A 23,390-nucleotide genomic window follows, 5' to 3' on the forward strand; every position below is an offset into this window, starting at 1 on the left:
AGGTGACAAAAACTAGCATAAAAAATAATTTTCTTTCCCCGAAGTCATCTCTCCTTCGACCCGTCCATATAAAGGCTGCCTGACTAAATCAACAACAGTCAGAAACTTAACAAATGGGGAGCACTGACTGAATGAGGGGGAATAATCAGGATATTTAAACATCTGCCTCTATGTCCTCATCACATACAAACTCCCTGGCACCTAAGAAATAAAGAGCTAAACTTCGCATTATTTCTCAAACTCTGCCTATAAAATATGTATATTGTCTGAGGAAATTTAGATAACTAATGTATTATTATTATCTTTTATTTATGTAGCACTAACGAATTAACAGCACTTCTTAATTGACAGACAAACAACAGTTAACCCTAAAAGAAAACGTTTTCTAGAGAGCTGAGGCCTTGAGTATTCTATTGATCAAGCACCGGGCGAGAGGAATATCTGCCCAGGAGATGCACTGTGAACAGTATCTCTCTGAGCTGGCGTTCTCCCAGTTTAGGGAGATTCTTAACCCCTTAAGGACCGGGCTCATTTTTCGTTTTCTACCCTGTGGGACCGAGGCTGTTTTGACACTTTTGTGGTGGTTGTGTTCAGGTGTAATTTTCTCCTCACCCATTTAGTGTACCCACATAAGTTATATATTGTTTTTTTCAGGACAAGATGGGGTTTCTTCAGATACCATTATTTTGATCGTATCATCTTATTTACTATAAAAAAATAAAAAAAACATGGTGAAAAATTGAAAAAAAAGACATTTTATGACTTTTATTTGAAAAATATTTTACTCACCTAAAAAAGCAAGTAAAAAAACTAGCTAAATAGATTCTACTACTTGTCCTGAGTTTAGAGATACCCAATGTTTTTATGTTTTTTTGCTGTTTTTTGTACGTTATAGGGCAATAAGTACAAGCAGCGTTTTATGATTTCCAAATCTTTTTTAACAAATCTGGTCAGTCTGCCTCCATCTCCTCTTTGGAACATCTTTGAAGCTGGTTAACTCAATTTAACCCATTCAAACCATATATTTTTGAAAACTAGACACCCCAGGGTATTCCAAATGCTGTAATTTTAACCCTTTCCATGCACCAATTATACAACTACACTTTGTCAAACTTTGTAATAGTAATTTTTTTTATTTTTTTTTCCACACAAATTGTACTTTAGTTATAGATATACAGGTTCTGGTATATGCCACTGTCTAACAACACCCCAATGTGTGTTCAGGAACATCTCCTGAGTACAGCGATACCCCACATGCATGGGTTTGTCAGATTGTTTGGCTGGTAAAAGGCTACTTTTGGGGCATGCGTAATTCAGGTGGTCATTTGGTCATTCTGCCTCCATCTCCTCTTTGGAATATCTTTGAAGCCGGTTAACTAAATTTAACCCATTCAAACCATATATTATGGAAAACTAGACACCCCAGGGTATTCCGAATGCTGTTATTTTAACCCTTTCCATGCACCAATTATAGAACTACACTTTGTCAAACTTTGTAATAGTAATTTTTTTCACACAAATTGTACTTTAGTTATAGATATACAGGTTCTGGTATATGTCACTGTCAAACAACCCCCCAATATGTGTTCAGGAACATCTCCTGAGTGCAGTGATACCCAACATGCATGGGTTTGTCGGGTTGTTTCAGATTTAAAATGCCACATTTGGGAAGTGCGCTTTTTTTCTCCATTTTGGTCAGTCTGTACCTATGCCCTATCTGTGAGCTAGGCCACTCCAATTTACCCCATCAGCCATTTTTTTATATATTAGACACCCCTTGGGTATTTGAAGTGCTTTTATTTTAACTCTTTGAGATTTTTGAGAAATTTTAGCACTTGCTCAAAATAATAAACTTTATTTTTTTATTTTTTTTATTTTTTTAATACTTTTTTTATATTTTTTTTTACACATTTTGCTGGTACTGGATGATTCATCTAGTGACATCACTGCATAATTATTTTTAAATGTTAGCACATTTTTTTTTTTTTTTTTCCATTTTTATTTTTTTTTTTTTAATATTTTACTAATCACATAGTGATTAGAAAGCTGGGCTCCATTGACTTGCATGGTTGAATGCAGTACCTGTATTCAACCAGCAAGTGAAGCCAGTTCTCTAGAGGGTCTGGAGACCCTCTAGCGAACTTTTTCGTCTCTCTTGTTTTATTTCCCGGCCGCCGCCATCTTACTTGATGGCGAAGATCACCGGCAGCGGCGGCTGTGACCGCTCTCCGGAGCGGTCACAGCCCACCTAAAGGTAAGTGTTTGGTGTCGCTGGATGCCTCCTGATCGAGGCATTCCAGCGACACCATTTAAGTTTAGGAGGCGATCGTTGATCGCCTCCTAAACGCTTTCAAAACGGGCGTCCGCCGCCATACAATGTATGGCGGCTGTTGACGCCCCGGGGAGGGGCCAGACATGGCCCCCGATGCCGATCTCGGCCTTGCTGAATGCCTCGACGTCGAGGCATTGCAGCAAGGCCGTTTAAGCGAAGAAAGTGATCCTTGATCACTTTCTAAGCTTATTTAACTTTTTGACGGTTCAGGACCGTCAAAGGTCATTTAGTGACCTTCTTGTCATGACGGTCCTGAACCGGCAAAGGTCGCGAAGGGGTTAAACAGTGAATAGGAGAATTAACAATAATGGATCTTTGACAGAGAGACAAGAGGCTGCTCACATGCCGAATATAGACTAGAGAGTGTTTAACTGTAATATTATAATGATAGGGTTGATATTCAGCATCTGACATGAGCTCTCCAGAGTAGATAAAGCTTATGATACACAATGCATTCTCTGTATAAAACAGATTTGAATGTCAAAGTTGAGTTTATTTTTTTTATTTTTTTTTTTAAATTATAGAGCCATTATTTAGCCAAAACGTGAAACCTTGCCTTACCTGCTACACATAAGGGGATTAACAATTCCTGTTTTCTTGAAGTTGTGCCATAATAGAAATGTAATGTTGTGTTGGGACCATGCCACAAATAAATTTTCCTTGCAACGTAAGCTGATGCACATACAGGGGTTTCTAATACACACTGAACATTTTAACTGTGAGTAGCTGAAATTCAATAGATTTTCACAGAACACAGTAATTGCCAAAGTGCAACGTATTAAGTGTTTTTATTTTTAGTAAATAAAATGTATATTGCCATTGTCACAAGTTGGGTCTAGTTTATCTAGGTTGTTTATGTTATTGAGTTCCTGATGAAATGAGCTTTAGGTAAGGATTAAGACAGGTGTCTTAAGTAAGAAGTTTTAATCTGTTTAATCGGTGGAATACGGATGTTAAAACTGCATGATTTCATTTGTCACTGTTATGTTATCTTGAACCAGACACTCTGGCATTTGAATACCAGTATTGTAATCCAATCAATCACCGATTTGATTATTTTGCCTATGCCCTTCCTGTTGTAAGTTTATATAAACCCTTAAAAACCCCAATAAAGAAGCTCTCCCTTTGGAAGACATATGCTGTCTGGTTTCTTGGGGACTGATAAACTACGAGCTATCTCCCTGCATCTTAAGGCAATCCTAAAGCGGCTCTACATGTAGGTCTGCCACACAAAGCCTGACCCGCTCTTCTCGACTGTTGCAACCCTGCAAGGTTTACGTTGGAAGGCTTACCTCAAGGCATCTTGATTCCCCATTTCCCTGGAGCCTTGTTTGGTGACAGCCATATATTTTCCTTTAAGTGGCTTGCGCTTTTGAAGAATTGTCAGACATTCTGTCCACCTATACAATCTAAAATTTTGGCACAAACAAAAGGTGAGGGAGGCCCTACTCAAACAAGCCTTCCAATAGAGTAACTGTAACAAGAAAGTTGCCACCCAATATTTTGTGGATCAAAAAATGTTGAAATTGTGTCCCTTTTTATATCAGGTTTTGATTAAACTCCAACAGAGTTACTGAGATAGGCATAATTTTATTTCTGAACCACTTCACCACATGAAATCTTCATGTTTTGTACGATGGCTTATTAACCAGTTTCTAATGTGCTCAGACACGGATGAAATTAAGTCACAGGTTGTTTACCAAGCTGTACCATGGGTGTGTAATAACAGAATCACACTTTGTTGGAATCATATTCAGAGGTGGATCTTTCCACTAGACTGAGGTTAGTAGAATCAGCAAGCAAAATGAGTAAAACACTCCGATATTCCATAAATAACTCCGGATGGACCTGAGACATTTTCCACCACTTAATTCTTCCGGACCTTCTATTAGATATGGACTTCTTGTCTCTGCTTTCTAAAGTTTAACCATTTAAATGCTCAACCCCCTCTGACACTTAAAGCTTAGTTATGATTACTAATAAATTCTTTATTGGGGTAAGCTTTAAGTGCCCTATAAATTCTCATCAGTGCATTCCACAAATTCCATCCTTCACTGGTGCTAACTGGCATGAGTCTGCAAGGCTGCAAAATGCAGATAAATGAAATGTGGCACAGTAATTAGCCTTATGGGGACATTTCCCTATATCATTACATTAAATCTTCTGTCCTGACATAATCACCTGCAAATTAACCATAATCATTTTATACGTGGATTTTCTCAAAAATCTGTTTGTATGAGCATGGATTTTACATCAATGAAGGTTAATATCAGCAGTGCTTTTAATTACCCCCACAAGCAAGATTATCTGCCTTTTAAGAGGAAACCTAAACATTATTTATTTATACGGCACCATCACGTTCCACATTGCTGTAAATAGGTAAACAGGACATAGCAAAGTAGTGTATTGCATAATAATTTGGATTTACAGAAAGGTACAGTGACCCTATTGGTTGACCCATGGTTACAATCTAGAAGATAATCTAGGTGTCATGATCCTTAACAGATGGACTAGAATATGCTTTTTTGTCACCGTTAATGACACCCAAAGTATATTTTGTGTTGAGTGCTAGATGTCATCCACAAACCATTCAATGTATAGATGAAAAAACACACTTTTTTGTAGGCAGATAATGAGACACGGGGTTAACATAGACCTTGATATGCGTGGACCTGCGCTGAGTAATGCAAAAGACTGGCCCCTTGATGTCCCCTTTGAGACCAAAATATTTTAGTTCATAAAAGGAAAACTTATTTTTGGTGCTCCTGTGAGTTGAAATGTATCCTTAAGATGGTTGTTTCCCTGATATACGCACATGTTTGATTTCCAATACTTTGTATTTATAATTTAAAAGAATGGTCCAAAAAGTGAAGAGGAGAGATCATCGCCTTTCACAATCAAGGAACAGGATACAAAAAGATAGTGAAGGCACTGAATGTTCCTAGAGACACAGTTTGCATAGTTCGCAACTTTAAAATTAAACTTTACACTACCTGGATGGGACAGAAAAAGGAAGCTATCGATGGCTGCAACCACATATCTCAGAAGGCAGGTTAAGAAAAACTGCAAAAGACCTGCAACAGGCTGAGTTTTCAATGAGCACAAGAAAACTCAGGCTCATATTAAGGCTCATATTAAACGCAGTAGGTTTCCATGCAAGAACTCCAAGACATACACCACTACTGGCCCAACAGCACACGAAAAGTTGGCTTCAATATGTTCAAAATCATATAAATAAGCCACAGAAGTGGAGCGTGGAGCAATGGAACAAAACTGGAACTTTTCGGCCTGATGGGCCAGCGGTATGTCTGGAGGAAGAAGAATGAAGCATACGCTGAAAAGAACGCCTACAGTTAAGCATGGTGGTGGCTCGGTGATGCTCTGGGAGTGCTTTGCATCCTCTGGCAGTGGAAGCCTGCAGCGTCTGGAAAGCAAGATTGATTAATTGAAATATCAGAAAACCCTAGATTGATTAATTGAAATATCAGGAAACCCTAGGGGAAAACATCATGCCATCTGTAAGCATGGAAACCCAAGAATATTACTGAACTGGAGGCCATTGCTCATGAAGAATGGGCTAAGATTCCTCAGGAACGCTGACAGACGCTAAAGTCTGTCTATGCATCTCGTTAGCAGTAGGTCATAAAAGCAAAAGGGTGCTCTACTAAGTACTAAAGAGGCTTGCTATGAGAGGGTTGAATAATTTTTGAGACTGGTGATGTCATCATAATTTGCATTCTCAGTTGAATTTAAGGCAACCATTTGAAGCATTTGTTGTGTTGAGCTATTTCAATTGCTTTTGTTTGATTTTTTAATTGCAAACAGCTGAATGTCTGTAATATTGACAATAAATCTGATTTGCAATGGGGGTTGAATTTTGATTGCAACTATACATACATGTGGTTCTCAGCAGTTGATTTAATTTACCTGATGGGGAATCTAGCCCTAGGAATTCACATTAATCCGGAAAATGATTAAATCTCCAGTTTACAGTACGGTTAGGTTTTAAGTCATATTTGGCACACAGACACATAGTGATTGACTGGAATGTTCAGCTCCAGTCGCTAGCATGGTATTGAAAGAAGTGTAACTCCAACCATTTATAGTAATGCACGCTCTACAGCAAAATTACCTGAAATATTAACTCAGTAATTCCGATGTCTTTCTCCTTGTAATGGTCACTTTTCTAGAATAATTAATCTTCACATATATTACAAAGCAAGGGTCTTATCACCACTATGTTCCCAAGTCCATTCAAAGCTAGTGAGCAGGGCCCACCACAATTTCTCTCCCTGTTAAAATACGTGATTTCTGTGTATAATATCAGGAGTCAGCATATCATAATTTATTGGTTTTATAGCAATAAACAGGGTATATAAAGTCGTGTACATTTGCTGAGCATTCACTAAGTCTACCACACCATGCTGTTGGTACTGGCAATGCGTAATAACTGCACCCATGCTGTCAACCTGTACTTTAATCCAACTCAGATATAGATTAGCAATTTCTTGTGTGTGTGTGTGGGGGGGGGACAGGACATAACAGAAAGAATACAGTTTTTCGTTAACAAATGTTTTCATATCCTTTACATATTTTGAGCAGGGCCCTCCTCACCTGTTGTTCTGTAAGTGAAAATGTTATGTGATATACTACTTGTTATGTCCTGTCTACCCATTGTACAGCTCTACGGAATTTGATGGCGCTATATAAAACAATAAATAATAATAATATTACAGTAAACCTTTTAAATTTACATTCTCCGTGAGACTTATGGCTAACTACTTATGCAGTGTTTTTTTTTTTTTTTAGATGCCCACATAATTTATAAAATATGCTATGCCTTCTAAATTATCTCTTGTGCTCTTAGTTTATGATTAAGTTTGGAAAATAAACTCATTATCCACAGACTAAAATGTGATGTATCAAATGCTACCTACCAGTTTGTACCCTCCTAATTCAACATGACTTCTCTACATTACATTATCTAACGCTAGATATATTAAAGGAATGCATTTTAAATGACATAACATTGGATTATGCCTCACTCAGTTACAGCACATCTTAGTTAGGACTGATTAACCTGTCAGTGCTATTTACACTCAACAAATGAATGCCATTAGAAAGAATAGTGGCTGTTGCCGCCTAATTCCCAACCTAGCCACAATCTTAACAGCTTGTTGTTCATGTCATTAGCCCTGTTCTTCACTACCTATTCTCATTGGTATCCACATTGTGGAAGTGATAGCAGCTGTGGTGTGCTTTATATCTCCAATAACTAAACAATGCATGTCCCAGTATCCATACAGTAAAATAGCTTTGGCTACATGCAAAAGTGAGACCGACTTTAATTAAAAATACAATTGTGAGGACTAGACTGTTCCTTTAACAAGTTAAATCCACTCTGGCCTACCTTGCAACAAAATGTTAGACACCAAAGCTCACCAGAAGCAGGTGTGTCCTGCATATGCTCTTTATAGAAGAACCCAAGAAGGCTGCATTTTATATTATGGTTACCACTGGGTTAACCACATATTAGCCAAAACATTAACTACCTGGTTTACAACTTGTGGTCTTTATTGTGTAGTCAGAAGAGCAAATAGTCTGAAGAGGCATGAGGAGACTCTGACTGACCATTATGGCGTCATTTCTTTGGCATTAGTGAAAACCACTGACTGGCCTGTAGGCGTGAAGTCTCCTTATGATTTGTAAAGCAGGACGATGTTGTTTTCTTTGGAATCGTGGAAAGCATTAGTACACTATAAAAAGGCTCTGACATGAAAACAAATGATTTAACTTCATAAAATTAACTTTATCAGAGTTGAAAAAGGACAAGTGCGTTTGAAAACAGAACAACTGAAAAACATTTTTTTTGTATCCCTTATCTTGGGATACAATGAAAAGGTTTTCAAGATTGCTTCCTTGGGTGCACTTTACATTTCTTTTCTATGGAAGGATCTCTGTGATAATCCGGTCGGGGCTAACCGCTAAGGCTGTTTTTTTTTTTTTTTAATGAATTTCTGAATTAGTATTTCCATGTGTTAAACAATATCTAACTGGATGGTTTGCATGTTGCATTTAGTTACTCGTTCTTTACTCGTTCTTTAAATTTCACTATTAACTGCCTACATACAGTAAACAAATATGACAAATTAGATAAAAACATATGTAGACAAACAGAGAAAGCGCTGACAAGAATGAACAACCATTAATCTTAACCAATAACCACTAAACCCTTAAAATTAGCAGTCGAGCAAATGCGAAAACATGGAAAATAAACTATAATTTTCTGAAAAAGCTTGTAATTTGAAGGAGAGTGTCACGTTAACTATTTATATTAACTATTTGCATTCTATAAAGGAATCTATTTATGCACTGTTCTAGTTTTCTTAAAATATGAAATAAACGGCGCCTCCATTTAACTGGAATTGTCTTTCTTGACAGGCTTTAAATCGTGGCATTGCTGCTGTAAAAGAAGATGCCATCGAGATGCTTGCCAGCTACGGTCTGGCATACTCCCTAATGAAATTTTTCACCGGTCCCATGAGCGACTTCAAGAACGTAGGCCTTGTGTTTGTAAACAGCAGAAGAGACCGAACGAAGGCTGTACTCTGTATGGTCGTAGCAGGCATTGTGGCAGCCATCTTTCACACCCTAATAGGTATGTAAAAGGATGTTTTGCTTTATTTGTACTGGCTTTCCAATTTTGTCCTATCGGCTTCCCATTTTGTTGAATTGGATGATGCATGAGATGGCATGTACCATAGCAGACCTGCTTATTCATAACAACTAGCGGGATCATTGAAACATTATGAGCTTACAGAGTATGTTGACTTAGAGTGACCTGCAAAGTAGATAAAATAAAATGCATAATTTATTTTATGAAAGGGGGCATTTGATAAATTATGAAATTAAACCTAAGCATATCTAATATAGTCTTCCGTGAAAAAAAGGGATAACACAAACTTAAATCATAGAAAAAAAACAAATATAAAAAGCTCTTTTTATTTCAGAACTAGGAAAGCTTTGTATAGTGACATATTTTGGCATAAAAGTGTTACATTCAGGACAGCTGGTGGAAAGGCAGCTTTAACTATTATGATGGGGCAGATCATCTTACATTAAAGACCGTTTTTCTGCATCTATTACTATAATAATAACTAATTATAAGTAACAATTAATAGAATTATGAGGATTGTTCCAATGTAGATTTTGTCAACCTTTTTATCCAGAGACACACTTAAATGCCAGTTATTTTTTTCGCTTCATATTCGGCTAATGTCAACTCCAGCAGACTAACCTGCTGATCCATTGTCATTTCTGTAAAGTTCAGTTTTCTCATTTATTCGGAGTCTGTCTTTATTCTTGCTTTCCATCAGTGTGCGTTAGTGGTAACAACTTAACAGAAAGTTTCATTAAAAGAAAAAAAGGTATTTGTTTTATATAATATGAAACCTTGTTTTGGAGAACATAAAGATGAACATAAAGATGGCTACTAATTTTAAAAAATGCAACACTTTAGGATGCACACAAACAATTGAATAACTTATAAAAGATCAACAGAATGGCAAAATCTTTTATACACCATTTAAAAATTACAAATCAGCATCATAAGGTATATTCATTTATCTTTTCAGCATATAGCGACCTGGGATACTACATAATAAACAAGCTTCATCATGTGGATGAGTCTGTTGGAAATAAAACACGGAAGGCCTTCCTTTACCTTGCAGCTTTCCCGTTCATGGATGCCATGGTAAGTTATAGATAATCCTTATTTTCTATAAAAGCAACTGCGTTCCAAACTAGTAGTTTATTAAGTCTGGTCCGCAAGGCACCACAGTTATCCAAAATATTTTAGGTAAGCATTTGAAGACAATCATGTCCACATGAAGAGACACGATCACAAGATAAACCGAGAAAGTAAAATATATAATTTGAGAACAAAAGTCAAAATCTCTCATTCTTATCCAGAATTCCCCATTCTGCAGCAGATACCATTCTCATGTTTCCATATTTAATACCAGTAGATTTGTCTTAACTGACTGAGATTCTAAAATGTTAGAGAATCTGAACATCACTCTGAGCAGCTAATTTGAAAAGCTGCAATGTTGAGAGGGCATGTGAAGGAGAATTGGGGGCCAATTTTGCAAAACACTATAGAGAAAGTTTTTTTTATTAGAAAATTGACATTTTTTAATTCTTCTAAATTACATATAGCAGAAACTCTTTGTTGCATGATCAGTAGCACAGGTCTCTCTCCTCCCGGATCTTCTATTATGAACTAGAAGGTACAATGTCTGATGTTAAAGCTTGTTGCCTGAGTCCTTGGTGATGCCTAGACTTGCAGGCTTAGTAGCATTCCTGCATAGTGACGCCATTGACCCTGGTCATTTCTGTTAATTTGCTTTTTTTTAGGCTTGGACACATGCTGGTATTTTACTTAAGCACAAATGCAGCTTCCTCGTTGGATGCGCCTCCATCTCTGATGTTATAGCACAGGTAAAATAATCACCTCTATTCTTGTAATTCAGATTAAAAATACATACACAAACATTGTGCTCAGTATATTTTACAGGGCCTTGTCAGTTGTTTTGGCAAAGTCACTTTAATAGGTTCTAGCATTAGAAAATTAATTATGTATAAATATCAAAATAATGCCTTCCAGGGTCTGATTGAGTCATAAAAAATACATTTTTGTATTATGTTGTAAGTGTAAAAAGAAAGTTTATACTTATGAAAAATACAAAGTTTTGCTTCTCTTTATCAGAGCCTATTTCATAGAAGCTTTATCAGACCAGAGTCATTATATAATTAAAGTGGATCTGTCCATTTTCCTAATTCTTGTGTTTAACAGTTTTGTACACTAAACTTAATGAATGACATTTACAAATTAAAAACCTACCTTGGGGAGTGGCATTTTAAGTTCCTGTTCTCAGGATCTCCTGCGATTAAGTTGCAGTTATGTTGCTGGTTGTTGTGGATTGGCTCAAAAAGACATTGTAGGCTTAACGAGAAGAAGGGTAGAACTTCAGAACAGGAAATTGATGGTATAATGCGCGCTCTGCCACAGGCTGCTGCCATTTTCAATTTCCATAAGACAAACTAAATATCTCAAAAAAGTATTTAACATACAAAAATCACAAGTTCTAGATAATTTTAACACATTAATTTCTTTTGCAAAAAGCTATGATAGCTATTAACAGTTCCTCTTTTTATCGCACACATTTGTATAATATACTTGCACATATTGCATTTTACTTTAGAACGCACATCTGTTTTGGTATGATCCACCATATTGGCATATTATAAAGTGTCTGCATGGTCTATCTGCATACTGATTTAGCCTGTCAGTAATGTTATATTTTAAGGCCTTGTGGTAATTTCCATATCGTGTTATCCAGTTGATAGATTTAAAGAAAAATATTAATTGGTGGCTAAAAGTGAAAGTTAGCTTTTGAGATGCAGATTTTGGAATTATATAATTTGCAAAATTGTAATTAGGTGGGATGCAAATGCTAGTATTCAGTAAATCAAGACAACTGTACAGCCAGTGATAGAGTATAATTAGGGAAAGTATTGTGGCATTATAAAAAAGGGTACACTAAACAGGGTGAACATATTGCAATTAATATATGTCATAAAAATGGGATTGTGTATGCTTTTCTAAATAAATCAATACCATAGCCTTTTGCACTTTAATTATCTTTTCACTTTTTTTCACTATCTTGGTTGCTGTGATACAGTTAAATACTTTATGATTTTCCCCATTGTTTCGTACTGGTTGCTTTTATTGGAGAAAGATACCGAATTGATCTTTTACTACATAGTTTTCAATGTGTAATTCAATTTTTTATCCTCCAAACATATTTCAAGCATTTCCTATAGTGTAGTTTCACATTCCCTTTGTAGAATGGTGTCAAAAAGCATTCTCATTTGCATTCATTTACAAAAAAATACAGGGCTTAATTACTTAGTGACAAAAGACTGGAATAATAGCTAAAATGTATCTTTCCAGCTTTGTCATATGGCTGAATGATGCTTAAGCAGATCCATTTATACAGTATTATGAGTAGATTCACAGAGATATCTTGATGATGTTTATCATATCTCATGGCCAACACAATTATGTCTCCTATCTGAAAGGGCGGCCTTGGTAATACAAGTAATCATTTATTAAAGAATGGGCTTCGTTTTTTTTTCCTTTAAAGGTCAAATGTTTTATAGTGCATTGGAATTCTATAGTATTTCTATAATATTTCTTACTAAGGTTGTTCAATAAAGTGAAGTCATCAGTGTTGCCAGATCCAGCCAAAGGTCAATGTAGAAAAGGAGCAGAGACTAGGATTCTTAGTGATGAAAAAACTCCTCCAGGCCATGCAATTATCTACACATGGAGAAATGTGGAGAGTTCCCAGTTGTAAGAAAATAAAATCTAAATACCGTATTTGATCGATTATAAAACGAGGTTTTTTTCAGAGCAAATGCTCTGAAAAATACCCCTTGTCTTCTAATCGGGGTCATCTTCTAATCAGACCTCAAATAGAGGTCTGATTATGAGACTAAGATCCAGATCCCCCGCACCGCTGCAGGGGACCTGGATCCTCCTGCCCCCCCCCCCATTTAACACCCCCCCACACACACACACACACTTACCGGTGCTTCCTGCTGTATTGCCGGGGCAGCGGGTTGACGTCTACGCGATCCGCGTAGACAACGTCCGCTGCAGCCGGAAGGAGGTGTGGCTAGCAGCGGGGGTTGTCTGCGTCCGTCTCGCATACCTTCCCCGACTGTCAGAGATCAGAGTTCCCCGCACCGGTGCGGGGAACTCTGATCTCTGACAGCCGGGGAAGGTATGCACGACGGACGCAGACAAACCCCCGCTGCCAACTCCACATTTAATAGAGCACTCTGCCTCCTGAAATGCCTTATACCTCCCTATATGCCACTCTGCCCCATAATATGCCTTTTAACCCCCTAAATGCCAGAGTGGCATATAGGGGTATAAGGCATTTCTGGAGGCAGAGTGCTCTATACAATGCCTTTTAACTCCCTTAATGCCACTCTGCCTCCTGGAATGCCTTATACCTCCCTATATTCCACTCTGCCCCATAATATGCATTTTAACCCCCTAAATGCCAGAATGGGATATAGGGGTATAAGGCATTTCTGGAGGCAGAGTGGCACATAGGGGGTCAAAAGGCATACCATGGGGCACAGTGGCATATTGGTGTGGCAAGCCTGGGGGCAGATGTGCGTAACTGGGGGACAGGTTGGAAAATACAAGGAAATAAAAACAAAAAAAATATTTTTCTCAATCATAGCTTTTATTAAAAAAAATAGTTTACATGAATTAACATTTACTGGTAAAACTTTTTTCCTTTAGGGTCGTCCTATATTCAGGCTTTTTCTTTTTTTCCTAAGTTAATATTCAGATTTTGGGGGGTCGTCTTATAATCAGGGTCGTCTTATAATCGAGCAGATACGGTAGATGGATAAATGAAAAGAAGGATTTCTGAAAATCCAGAGTTGACCTTGGAGAACAATCCCATCCTATTGTGGTTCTCGTCAATTAAAAACAACACGGTATCATCAAATGACCATATCAAATAAAATCAGTTAACTTGTTTTTAAAACGTTTCTGTGTATAATGTGCTCACTCTTCTGGCACTTACCTCATTTGTTTTTCTTGTTCAAGGTCGTGTTTGTTGCCATTCTCCTCCACAGTCACCTGGAGTGCAGGGAGCCTCTGCTTATTCCGATCCTTTCATTGTACATTGGAGCCCTTGTCCGCTGCACAACATTATGCTTGGGTTACTATAAGAACGTACATGACAAGATTCCCGATAGCAGTGGTCCAGAGTTAGGAGTGAGTATAAAATGAGAACATATATGCAAGTTTCATTCTTTATTGTTCTGTAGTTGAATGTTCTATGTATTATTCAATCAGTTATTCGAAATAGTTTACATAATTGCAACAAAATAGCTCTTTTTTCGAACATTGTTTATTTTGTTTATCATTCATATGCAGCCAGACCACGATATCATTTAAAATGTACTCCTCTTTCCTCTAATGTGAATCATGTGATGTATATTCAAGACTGATAATCCATACTGTGCCTTAATATTTTTTTAAACACATGGATACATCATTCCAAAGATCAAGTCCCTCTAAAATGTATCATTTGAAAATTTAAAAAGATAAAAAAGTAAATCCATTTTATTTTATTTTCACTAATGTAATATATTCAAAATATGTTGAATAATCATAATCAACATAATTAGAGACTTGATAATTTATACGACTATCACATTTTGTTTAGTGTACATTTCCCAGTTGAATGACTTACCTGTTATAGTAAAGTTTATGGCTTAATTGCAAGAGGACTAAGCATAGTTAACATCAATAACTTTCTTCATTAACTCATTATGTAAAGATCATAAAACACCAATAACAATGTAACTAAACACAATGTAGACTGCCAAGGAATAATACACAGTCATGACTATATAAAACAACCGCTACTGCAACACATGTGTAGTGTAAGAGCAGTAACAGAACCTTCACCTGTAAACTACATATAACATAAATGTTTATATTGCAACATGTCTAAGTTGATTATGTTCTATAGCACCTATCAAATGGTTTCAAACTAGGTTTCAGACAAGGTTTCAGGGTTGTTTTCCAACAGGGTCTGACAATCCCCCAGAGACTCTCTGGGATAACGGGGCCCCCATCTATTTCACTGAAACTTAATGATGTAGATAAGCATTTTTGTTAATTACAGCTGCTGCATGGAAATGGTCACATGGTGCTGAAGACTGATAGCTGTCCATTCTATGGAGAGTTCTATGAAATATAGCATTTTGCACACATACCTGCCTTAGGCTTTCCCCCCTCCATATGTATCCCCTACCACTGTCCTTTGTACCCTGCTGTGTTTTCCCTAAATAACCAGGCAGTGCCACATGGCTACAGGAGAAAGCTAGAAGGACACTTCCCTTGAATGCTTTTGAATAGGAACATTAGTTTTCATCTCTTCTACATATGCCCTACATATGCCCATCCCACCATATGAGAGGGCTATGGTCTCCAGTGCCATCTATCCAAAGAGTCTACATGCATAGAGTACCCAGTACTCCGGTTTTTTTAATCATTAAACTTATTTTGACTTTGCCTAGAAACAATTCGGCTTATGGAATTTCCAACATAAAGCTTAACTAAAAAGAGATTCTACCATTTTTCATGGTACCATAAATGTGGCCCAACAGCTGCACTTATACGTTAACTGATTTACACTGGGCCTTTTTTCCTGCGTTTTATGAGCTGTCTGGATGCGAGGGTTTTAAATTTTTAAACTGAAAATGTGATGAGCCATCTGAACAGGAAGCGAGAAAAATCCTTTAGCTTCTGTTGTTTTCCTGACCTGTTTTTCATATGGTGTGCTTTTTTCTCTTTCATTCTACAGGGAGATGCTACAATAAGAAAGATGCTGAGTTTTTGGTGGCCTTTAGCACTAATATTGGCTACTCAGCGGATCAGCAGACCAATCGTCAATCTCTTTGTCTCACGTGATTTAGGAGGTAGCGCAGCAGCCACAGAGGTGAGTTAGTGCAAAGGCACAGGGTATTTACATTAGTATATTTAAGAGGACAAACAGAGACAGCAGGTGGAAAAAAAAAATCCTTACACTTAGAGTATAATTAAGCCTAATAGCCACAACCATACACACAAAACACCAATACATAGCGCTGGCAGATTCAGTTACAATACGGGGCTGTAAAAATAATTAACAGTAATATAAAATTGCCTTAACTTTAACCTTAACAAGGCTTAGGGGGGTATAGATGAGGAGAGGGTCCTTCTCTTGCAAGCTTGCAATCTATTAGAAATCTCATAGACAGTAGGGATGGCTATGTATTAATCCCCCTAATATACAGTGTCCAGAACCTACTAGGTACAAGTTTAAATTGATTTTTAATGAATTCTCAAAACTCTTAAGAAAAATGGGCTTGTTTGCAATAAAATTAATATGTGAGTTGTTTTGGTGTGTTAGTATGTTATAAAACCAAGTATTTTATATGAATATGTTTCAAATGTAGTAAGAAATAATGTAGCCCAGTTAAAATGCAATTCTAACAGTCATGAAGGTAAATATAGGATTTTATCAGCATAATTGTTTTGGGGATAGTTAGATGAATAATAAGGGACTATTTTAGCATGGAGAAATGTGAAAAAAATAAAACAATAGTGTGTAGTGTATTTTACAACATGGACAACCAATTGATAACTGATTTTCTGGAGCTACAAATCCCATGATGCTCAGCAGGCAGTTAACACACTTCTTGTTTTAGGTTGCTAACTGAGCATCTTGGGAGTTTATCGAGATCTTTCTGTTGACAACCCCTGTTTTACAAGCAACCCTGCTCAAGTATGACAAGCAAGAGACAACGCGAGTCTGGTCTCTCTTATGAAAAGTTAATATACTGAAAGATTTTCTTCTTGCGTCCTTTAGAAAGTTTACTCCTCAAAAAGGTGGAAGTTGAACCATATTATTGGCTATATGGGCAGTTGACCTTTGGTTAAACTAATTATGAGGGAGACAGAAAAGGTTTTAATCTTTTGACGGTGTTTAACATAAGCATATAAGAAAGCCCCATATTATTCCTTTACTTGGATTTGCTTCTTGGAAGCCATTTCTTGCCCATGAGTGACTGTGATCATTGGCGCAATTAATCAGTACTCTCTGGCTCCCCTGTCTCTTAAACAGATGTTTTTCTCCATTTTGGTAGGCTGTGGCGATCCTTACTGCTACATATCCTGTTGGACACATGCCATACGGTTGGCTCACTGAACTCCGAGCTGTCTACCCTGCTTTTGACAAGGTGAGAAACATTGCAATTAAATGGTCAATATTGCCATACCTAGGCACTCCTTTAATTGCTTCCTCATAACAGACCTTTGAGTGCTACCAGGCAGTAAACCGCAAAATAATAACATCCAATTGATATTTCACAACAGACCCTTTAAGTTAAGTTTGGTTATGTAATAAAAATGGATCTACAGCTTGACATTTAAACATCTCATACATACATCATCCACAATTATTTTTTGGCTTTTAATTACAAAATACAATGGATAGCCAACTCTCTTTCATACAACATGTTCTTCATTGTTTGCATGGTCATACCAAAAGACATACTAATCTTCTCTGTACAAAATGCAAATGGTGCTTCACATGTCTGTGTCATTTATGCCTCCACACTCTTACTATTTTTACTACGGAAACATTCTCTCGTGCTGTACTCCTCAGATGAATAGACGATACACAAATATATAGACATTGGGAAAACTCAGTTTCCATTTTTTTCTGCCAAGACGGCAACGACCTTTGTAATGAACATTTAATCATATGCTCCTTAGCTACCAGTGTTTTTTTGTTTTCTTGAGTTTTTAAGAATATCTACTACTTTCTATTTATTGTTTTCGGTTGTGTCTTATAAAAAAATTCCTTGCGCACGTGCATAAAAAATATGCTGTAACACCCATACTTGGACAAGGCCAACGATAAATCTATTTTAAAAAAAATAGTTGACGAGTAGTGGAGTAGATTTTTGCCTCTTGTTTTTAATTTTATTTTAGACAGCGGTATTACAATTTATCAATGAGATAGTTTTATTGGGTTATACAAATATTTGATTTGTAATATAAATAAACCAAACTATAAAAGGTTGTTGCTGTGTTTTTATCTCCACAGAGTAATCCTACCAACAAAACGGCGTCAAGCAACAGCACAGTGACCAAAACCCACATTAAGAATTTTACTTTCTTTTGCATGGCTCTTTCCCTAACGGTAAGACTGGTAACACTAATAACCTGTTATCATATCGCATTGTATGTCTATCTTACGCTGAATTTAGAAAGGATAAAGAACAGACAACAAAGAAAGTGCTTTATACTATATTTTCACCATATTGACACCATAATACATCTAAAAAGACCAATAAATCTGCAAATCTGAATAGTCAAAGCTTAGTCAAAGCTGTTGCCTCCTGCTTCTCGTGTTCGCCATTGATCAAAGCCATTATTCTTAATCAGTTTAATGCAATGAAGATTAACCAGAGCATAGTCTTTGTCAATTAGTTGTCAGCATTTTTTTGCCCTGGAATGCAGCTTTTGAAAATGCTAAAACCAGAATTTGACAATTTGTAGCAACAGTGACCCATGCAGTCACTTTGTACGTATACATGAAACAGAAGACATACGTTGTATCAGTATCCATAGCGTGATCGTATGCACTGCCTATGATAGCTGAAAGGCCGCTTTAAAAATTTTTTTGCAGAAGCCCCTACTCCCTCCCTGTAGTTAGGTGCTTTGTGGGAGATGAGATGTTACCACCAGTCAGCTCCAGAGCAGGCTTGGTGAATGCTCCTTGCAGGGTTCTCACAGTGCTCCCATCAGCGTTAATCACTAATCGGCTGAACTACAAAGCTTGAGTTGAGTCTTATTTTTCTTTCTTTAGGTTGAACGAATGCATATGAATGCACTTACAAAGTACGTTCATAGTCAGTGATGGTTCAGGGGGCTTCTGGGACACAGGATGGTCCCTTTAAAATGTTGAAAATCTAACATATTAATAATGTAACATATTAATAATGAATACACAGTTATGCTAGCAGCAGAGAAACATTTTAATTTAACTACAGTTTGGTGTTTATTTTTTTTAATTGCTCAGTTTCATCACATTGCTCCCTGCTTTTTCTAAAGCGTATGCGTGTGGCTTTTACTATTTAAATGGGGGCAAAACAGAGAGGCATAAACAGCTGCATCCAGGTTCAGTATTTCCCATCAGTCACACTCATATTGTAAACATAGTCAGGTCAGCCTCGGTGTCACGCTCCCAGTTTTCCTGGCAAAAAATATAAATGCACTGCTGTGTATCTGGGTAGCGGCTGCTGAATCACTGTGGCAGAACTGCTGATAAGGTCTGTTAATGTCAGCACCTAATGACCGGGACAACCCCTGTTTGTTACATTACCCAGTGTAATCCCAGTGGGATGAAAGGAGAAAGAGAATCAGGTGAGCTTAATGTGACCAGGAAATCATGTGCGCATAACACGTTGTGGCGCAAACAATGCACTACGTGAGCTCTCTACATATGCCTGAGTGTGTTGGGGGAGATGTTATTGTAAATTTATGCAATATTCTGAAGCTCAACATCTTTGTTATGTATTGTAACGGGAACCATGGAGTCTAGGGGGGCGTCCCTGGGCTTAAGTAGCTGCTCTGGATCTCAGAGTAACGATGCTCTCCTGGAGAAAAAGGGTCTCCCAAAGTATGGTACCACCAGTCACGGCGATACACCAGCCAGTTTGCAAGAGAATACTTTATTGGGACTGGGCATAGTTTATATAGCCACTGTCCCAGGGGAAGGAATTGACAAATACCGGAGACAGGAAAGTATTAGACCCTGAGTCATTCTTAATACACAGGGTGAACAGGGTGAACGTACAAAATATTAATTTAACCCCTGGAAATCAAAGAAAAATTGCAGTCCCAAAAATGTTCACAAAATGGGGTTCAGCATCCATTACATTTGTGCGTAGATAGATAGATAAACACAGATTGCTCCTTTTGGGTTGAAGATGGACATCAGGACATCAGTGCCTGTATAGTATGTTCAGAGTGTACAGAAAGACATATCTTCATAATCATTGTGGAGGGTAACATTCGCTACAATGGTGTTTGGAGGTATCACCCAGAAGCAGCCTACTCAGACTCGCTGAAGTTTTTGTATGCCAGGGTGATCTCTGAATACACATACACTAGTACAATGTACACAAATTTGGCACTCTAAGGGTAATACATAATGCACAATAATGCCTAACTGCAATCATCATAAGACAGAGGCAGATGACTTGCTGGTGTATTCTTCCTGGGAAGCTGAAAAATTGAACAGTGGTTGCCATCTTGAGCTCCAGCACAGTATTTGTAGTGGCAGAGCAGGACTGGACAGGTTACAGGAGGACAGGAGGACATGGACAACAAGGAACAGGTGCTGGAGGAGATGTGGGCAAGTAATGTGCAGAGTATGTGGCGCCGTCTAAAAGGCTGGCAGGTCCATACAAAACACAGTACTTTTTTTAAATGTGTGAGTAATGTTGCAGTGTGAGATCACAACATATGAGGAAGGAGCCCCAGATATTCTTTATTTGGCATTATGTTACCTTAAAGGGACACTCCAGCCATCAAATGCACTTGATTCATCACAGTGAAGTGATGAAATTTCAAAGCTGAGTAGTGCTTTAATAGCCCATATGGCAATAGCCCCTTTCCCCACCCATCAGCTATTTACAGGAGATATGTTTGGCAAAACAAATGATATACTTACAACCAATCAGCACCAGCGCTGCCTCTGCGAGTATTTCGGCATTTTCCTACCATGTGCAGAAGCGGGTTGTGTCCTTTAGGCAGCTAATATGTGGCACAAAACATCAGAAAGAAAATTGTAAAAAATCCATTAGATATTTAGTGGCTTCAACTTTCCATTTTTTCATTATTGGAGCAAATTTCCTTTAGCCCAACTGTATTATTATAGGACAATAAGAACCCATAATGAGTATGTGCTGCTTTGAGTAGTTTGGATCATTTGGTATTGCTTTCTGAAAGGACTTCTTAGTGATAATAATGACACTTGTGAAGAAAACCTAGTTTAATGACAAGAGTAAAGCATTGCCGTGTGATACTTGTGGACTCTAAAAGACTATTTTGTGTAACCAGAGGTAAGATTGATTTCCTTTTTACATAAAGTTCCCCTAAACCAAAGATCCAGTGTGAATCGAACGCACAATTAAATAGCACTTGCAAGAAGGAGCCACGACCCAGCAGTCGAGTACTTATAAATGGTATCTCTTACTGTAGACGCAGAATGAATACCAACAAAGCTGCTGGTAACTAAGGCTTTCATAGACTGAACAGAAAACTGCTAAATCTGATCCTCATTCAGACTAGTGATTGCTCATGTGCAGCCTGGAAGGCATTGCTTGTCTACCGAGATGCCTTCTGTAAACCTTCTCTTTGTTCATTCTTTTTTTTTATTTTTTAAGAAAACAGATAAATTACAAGGAACAAAAATAATGCCCAACTGGAATGGTGATCTTTTGTTATTAGCGAATTATATACTGTGATGCTTAGAAATGTTCTATATAAATGATCCAGTATACATGTACAATATTACCAAAGAAAGGTCATAAATGGTACCTGTCGTTTTGGCCCTTTGGTTTGAGCAGTAGAATGTTGGCTTTCCTGACCTTTTCTTGTTCTACCAAAATATAAAAAAAACGGCAATACACAAGAATTTTCACAATGAGTCGAGTAAAGTCTAACTGCACAAATAGGTCAATTCCCTAGCAGCCTGTTAGAATACTCATGAGGGCATCATGGAGAGTTTTTTGCCACTGTGCACTTCCATGTTCATTGTCCATAGTAGTCTATACTCTATCTACCAAAAGGTATAAGGTTTGGGTGGAGGACGTTATGTTAAACCTATGGCATACAACTATTACTCATTTATGCAAAATTACCGTATAAGTTCTTAAAAAGTAAAAAATGTTTAAACACTAAAAAGCTTCTGATAAATTTCTTGTATTCATATATGTTTTGTTAGGAGAAAATGAAATGAACAAATGCAGAAGTTTTCTTAGCCTAACATGCTACAGTACGCAATGTTTGCTATTATTGATATTTCATATTTTTTGTTCTGATAAGAATAATGATACATTAGCTTGTAACTATCCTTTCAGAATAGTAAGGGAAGCATTGATCTATTCACGTTCACTAATATTTTAGAATATTAAGACACTGATACCCCTAGTGGTGTCTCTGTAGAATAACATTTGTAATTTTTCCGTGTGATTAAAATAATGTTAATGATAATTAATATTTATTACTATTATACTGTAAATAATGTTGTTTCTAAAATATTAAAGGCAAGCCTACTTTTGAAAATAGAAAATATGGAAGGATCCTGAACCTTAGCTACAACCCCCTCCCCCCACCGCCAGAAGAATGTAAAAAGATTGTAAGCTATTTTGAGCAGGGCCCTCCTCACATATTTTTACCTAATTTACTACTTGGCATGTCCTGTTTACCCATTGTACAGCGCTACAGAGTATGATGGTGCTATATAACAATTTTTATCTATCTGCAGCTATGTTTTTTGATGTTCTGGACTCCAAATGTATCAGAGAAGATCCTTGTAGACATCATCGGGGTGGATTTCGCATTTGCAGAGCTTTGCGTCATTCCTTTGAGACTCTTCTCCTTCTTCCCAGTACCAGGTAAGACTAATTAAAGTTTTTCTGCGATACATTCTCTATAGCTCGTGTAAAAAAATATATATAAACACATTTTCTTTTTTACTAATCAATATTAGCAGGGAGCAAATGTTTTTCACTATTTCTGAAAACTGCAGAGAAGATTAGGTTTCAATGTTTTAACCCCTTAAGGACAATAGGGGTTTTTACTCGTAGTATATTGTGGGACAATGGCTCTTTTAACGTTTTTCAGTGTTACTGTTTAGCTGTGATTTTCTTCTCTCTCATTTCATGCTCCCACACATATTATATATTGTTTTTTTCAGGACAAACAGGGCTTTCTTTAGATACCATTCATTTTATCATATCATCTAATTTACTATAAAAAAAATGATAAAATATGGGGATTTTTTGTTAAAAAATTACTTTTTCTCACTTTTTAAACAGAAAACTTTTACTCATCTGCAAAAACTAATGAAAAAACCTACTAAATAGATTCTACTATTTGTCCTGAGTTTAGAAATACCCAATGTTTTTATGTTTTTTTGCTTTTTTCTGCACGTTATGGGGCAATAAATACAGGTAGCGTTTTGCCATTTCAAAACCTTTTTTTCCAAATCTGGTAATTCTTCCCCCCATGTGCCATTTCGGGTATCTTTGAAGCCGGCCAATGCAATTTACCCCATCAAATCATATATTTTTAAAAACTAGACACCCCAAGGTATTTGAAATGCTGGTATTTTAA

General features: G+C 37.1%; 1 protein-coding gene across 1 annotated transcript in view; it reads left to right on the forward strand.

Moving 5' to 3' along the window:
* The window catches only part of ANKH (ANKH inorganic pyrophosphate transport regulator), a 54,963-nt gene that overhangs the window by 26,810 nt on the left and 4,763 nt on the right, over positions 1–23,390 (forward strand). Inside the window, exons 2-9 of the mRNA XM_053466251.1 lie at positions 8,774–8,990; positions 9,967–10,085; positions 10,748–10,831; positions 14,028–14,198; positions 15,799–15,933; positions 17,123–17,215; positions 18,088–18,183; positions 22,540–22,669. Of these exons, the coding sequence (XP_053322226.1) occupies positions 8,774–8,990; positions 9,967–10,085; positions 10,748–10,831; positions 14,028–14,198; positions 15,799–15,933; positions 17,123–17,215; positions 18,088–18,183; positions 22,540–22,669 (1,045 nt within the window). The remainder of the gene's footprint in view (positions 1–8,773; positions 8,991–9,966; positions 10,086–10,747; positions 10,832–14,027; positions 14,199–15,798; positions 15,934–17,122; positions 17,216–18,087; positions 18,184–22,539; positions 22,670–23,390) is intronic.

The sequence above is a fragment of the Spea bombifrons genome, chromosome 5 (assembly GCF_027358695.1).
Source record: "Spea bombifrons isolate aSpeBom1 chromosome 5, aSpeBom1.2.pri, whole genome shotgun sequence".
NCBI classification, from domain to species: domain Eukaryota; kingdom Metazoa; phylum Chordata; class Amphibia; order Anura; family Pelobatidae; genus Spea; species Spea bombifrons.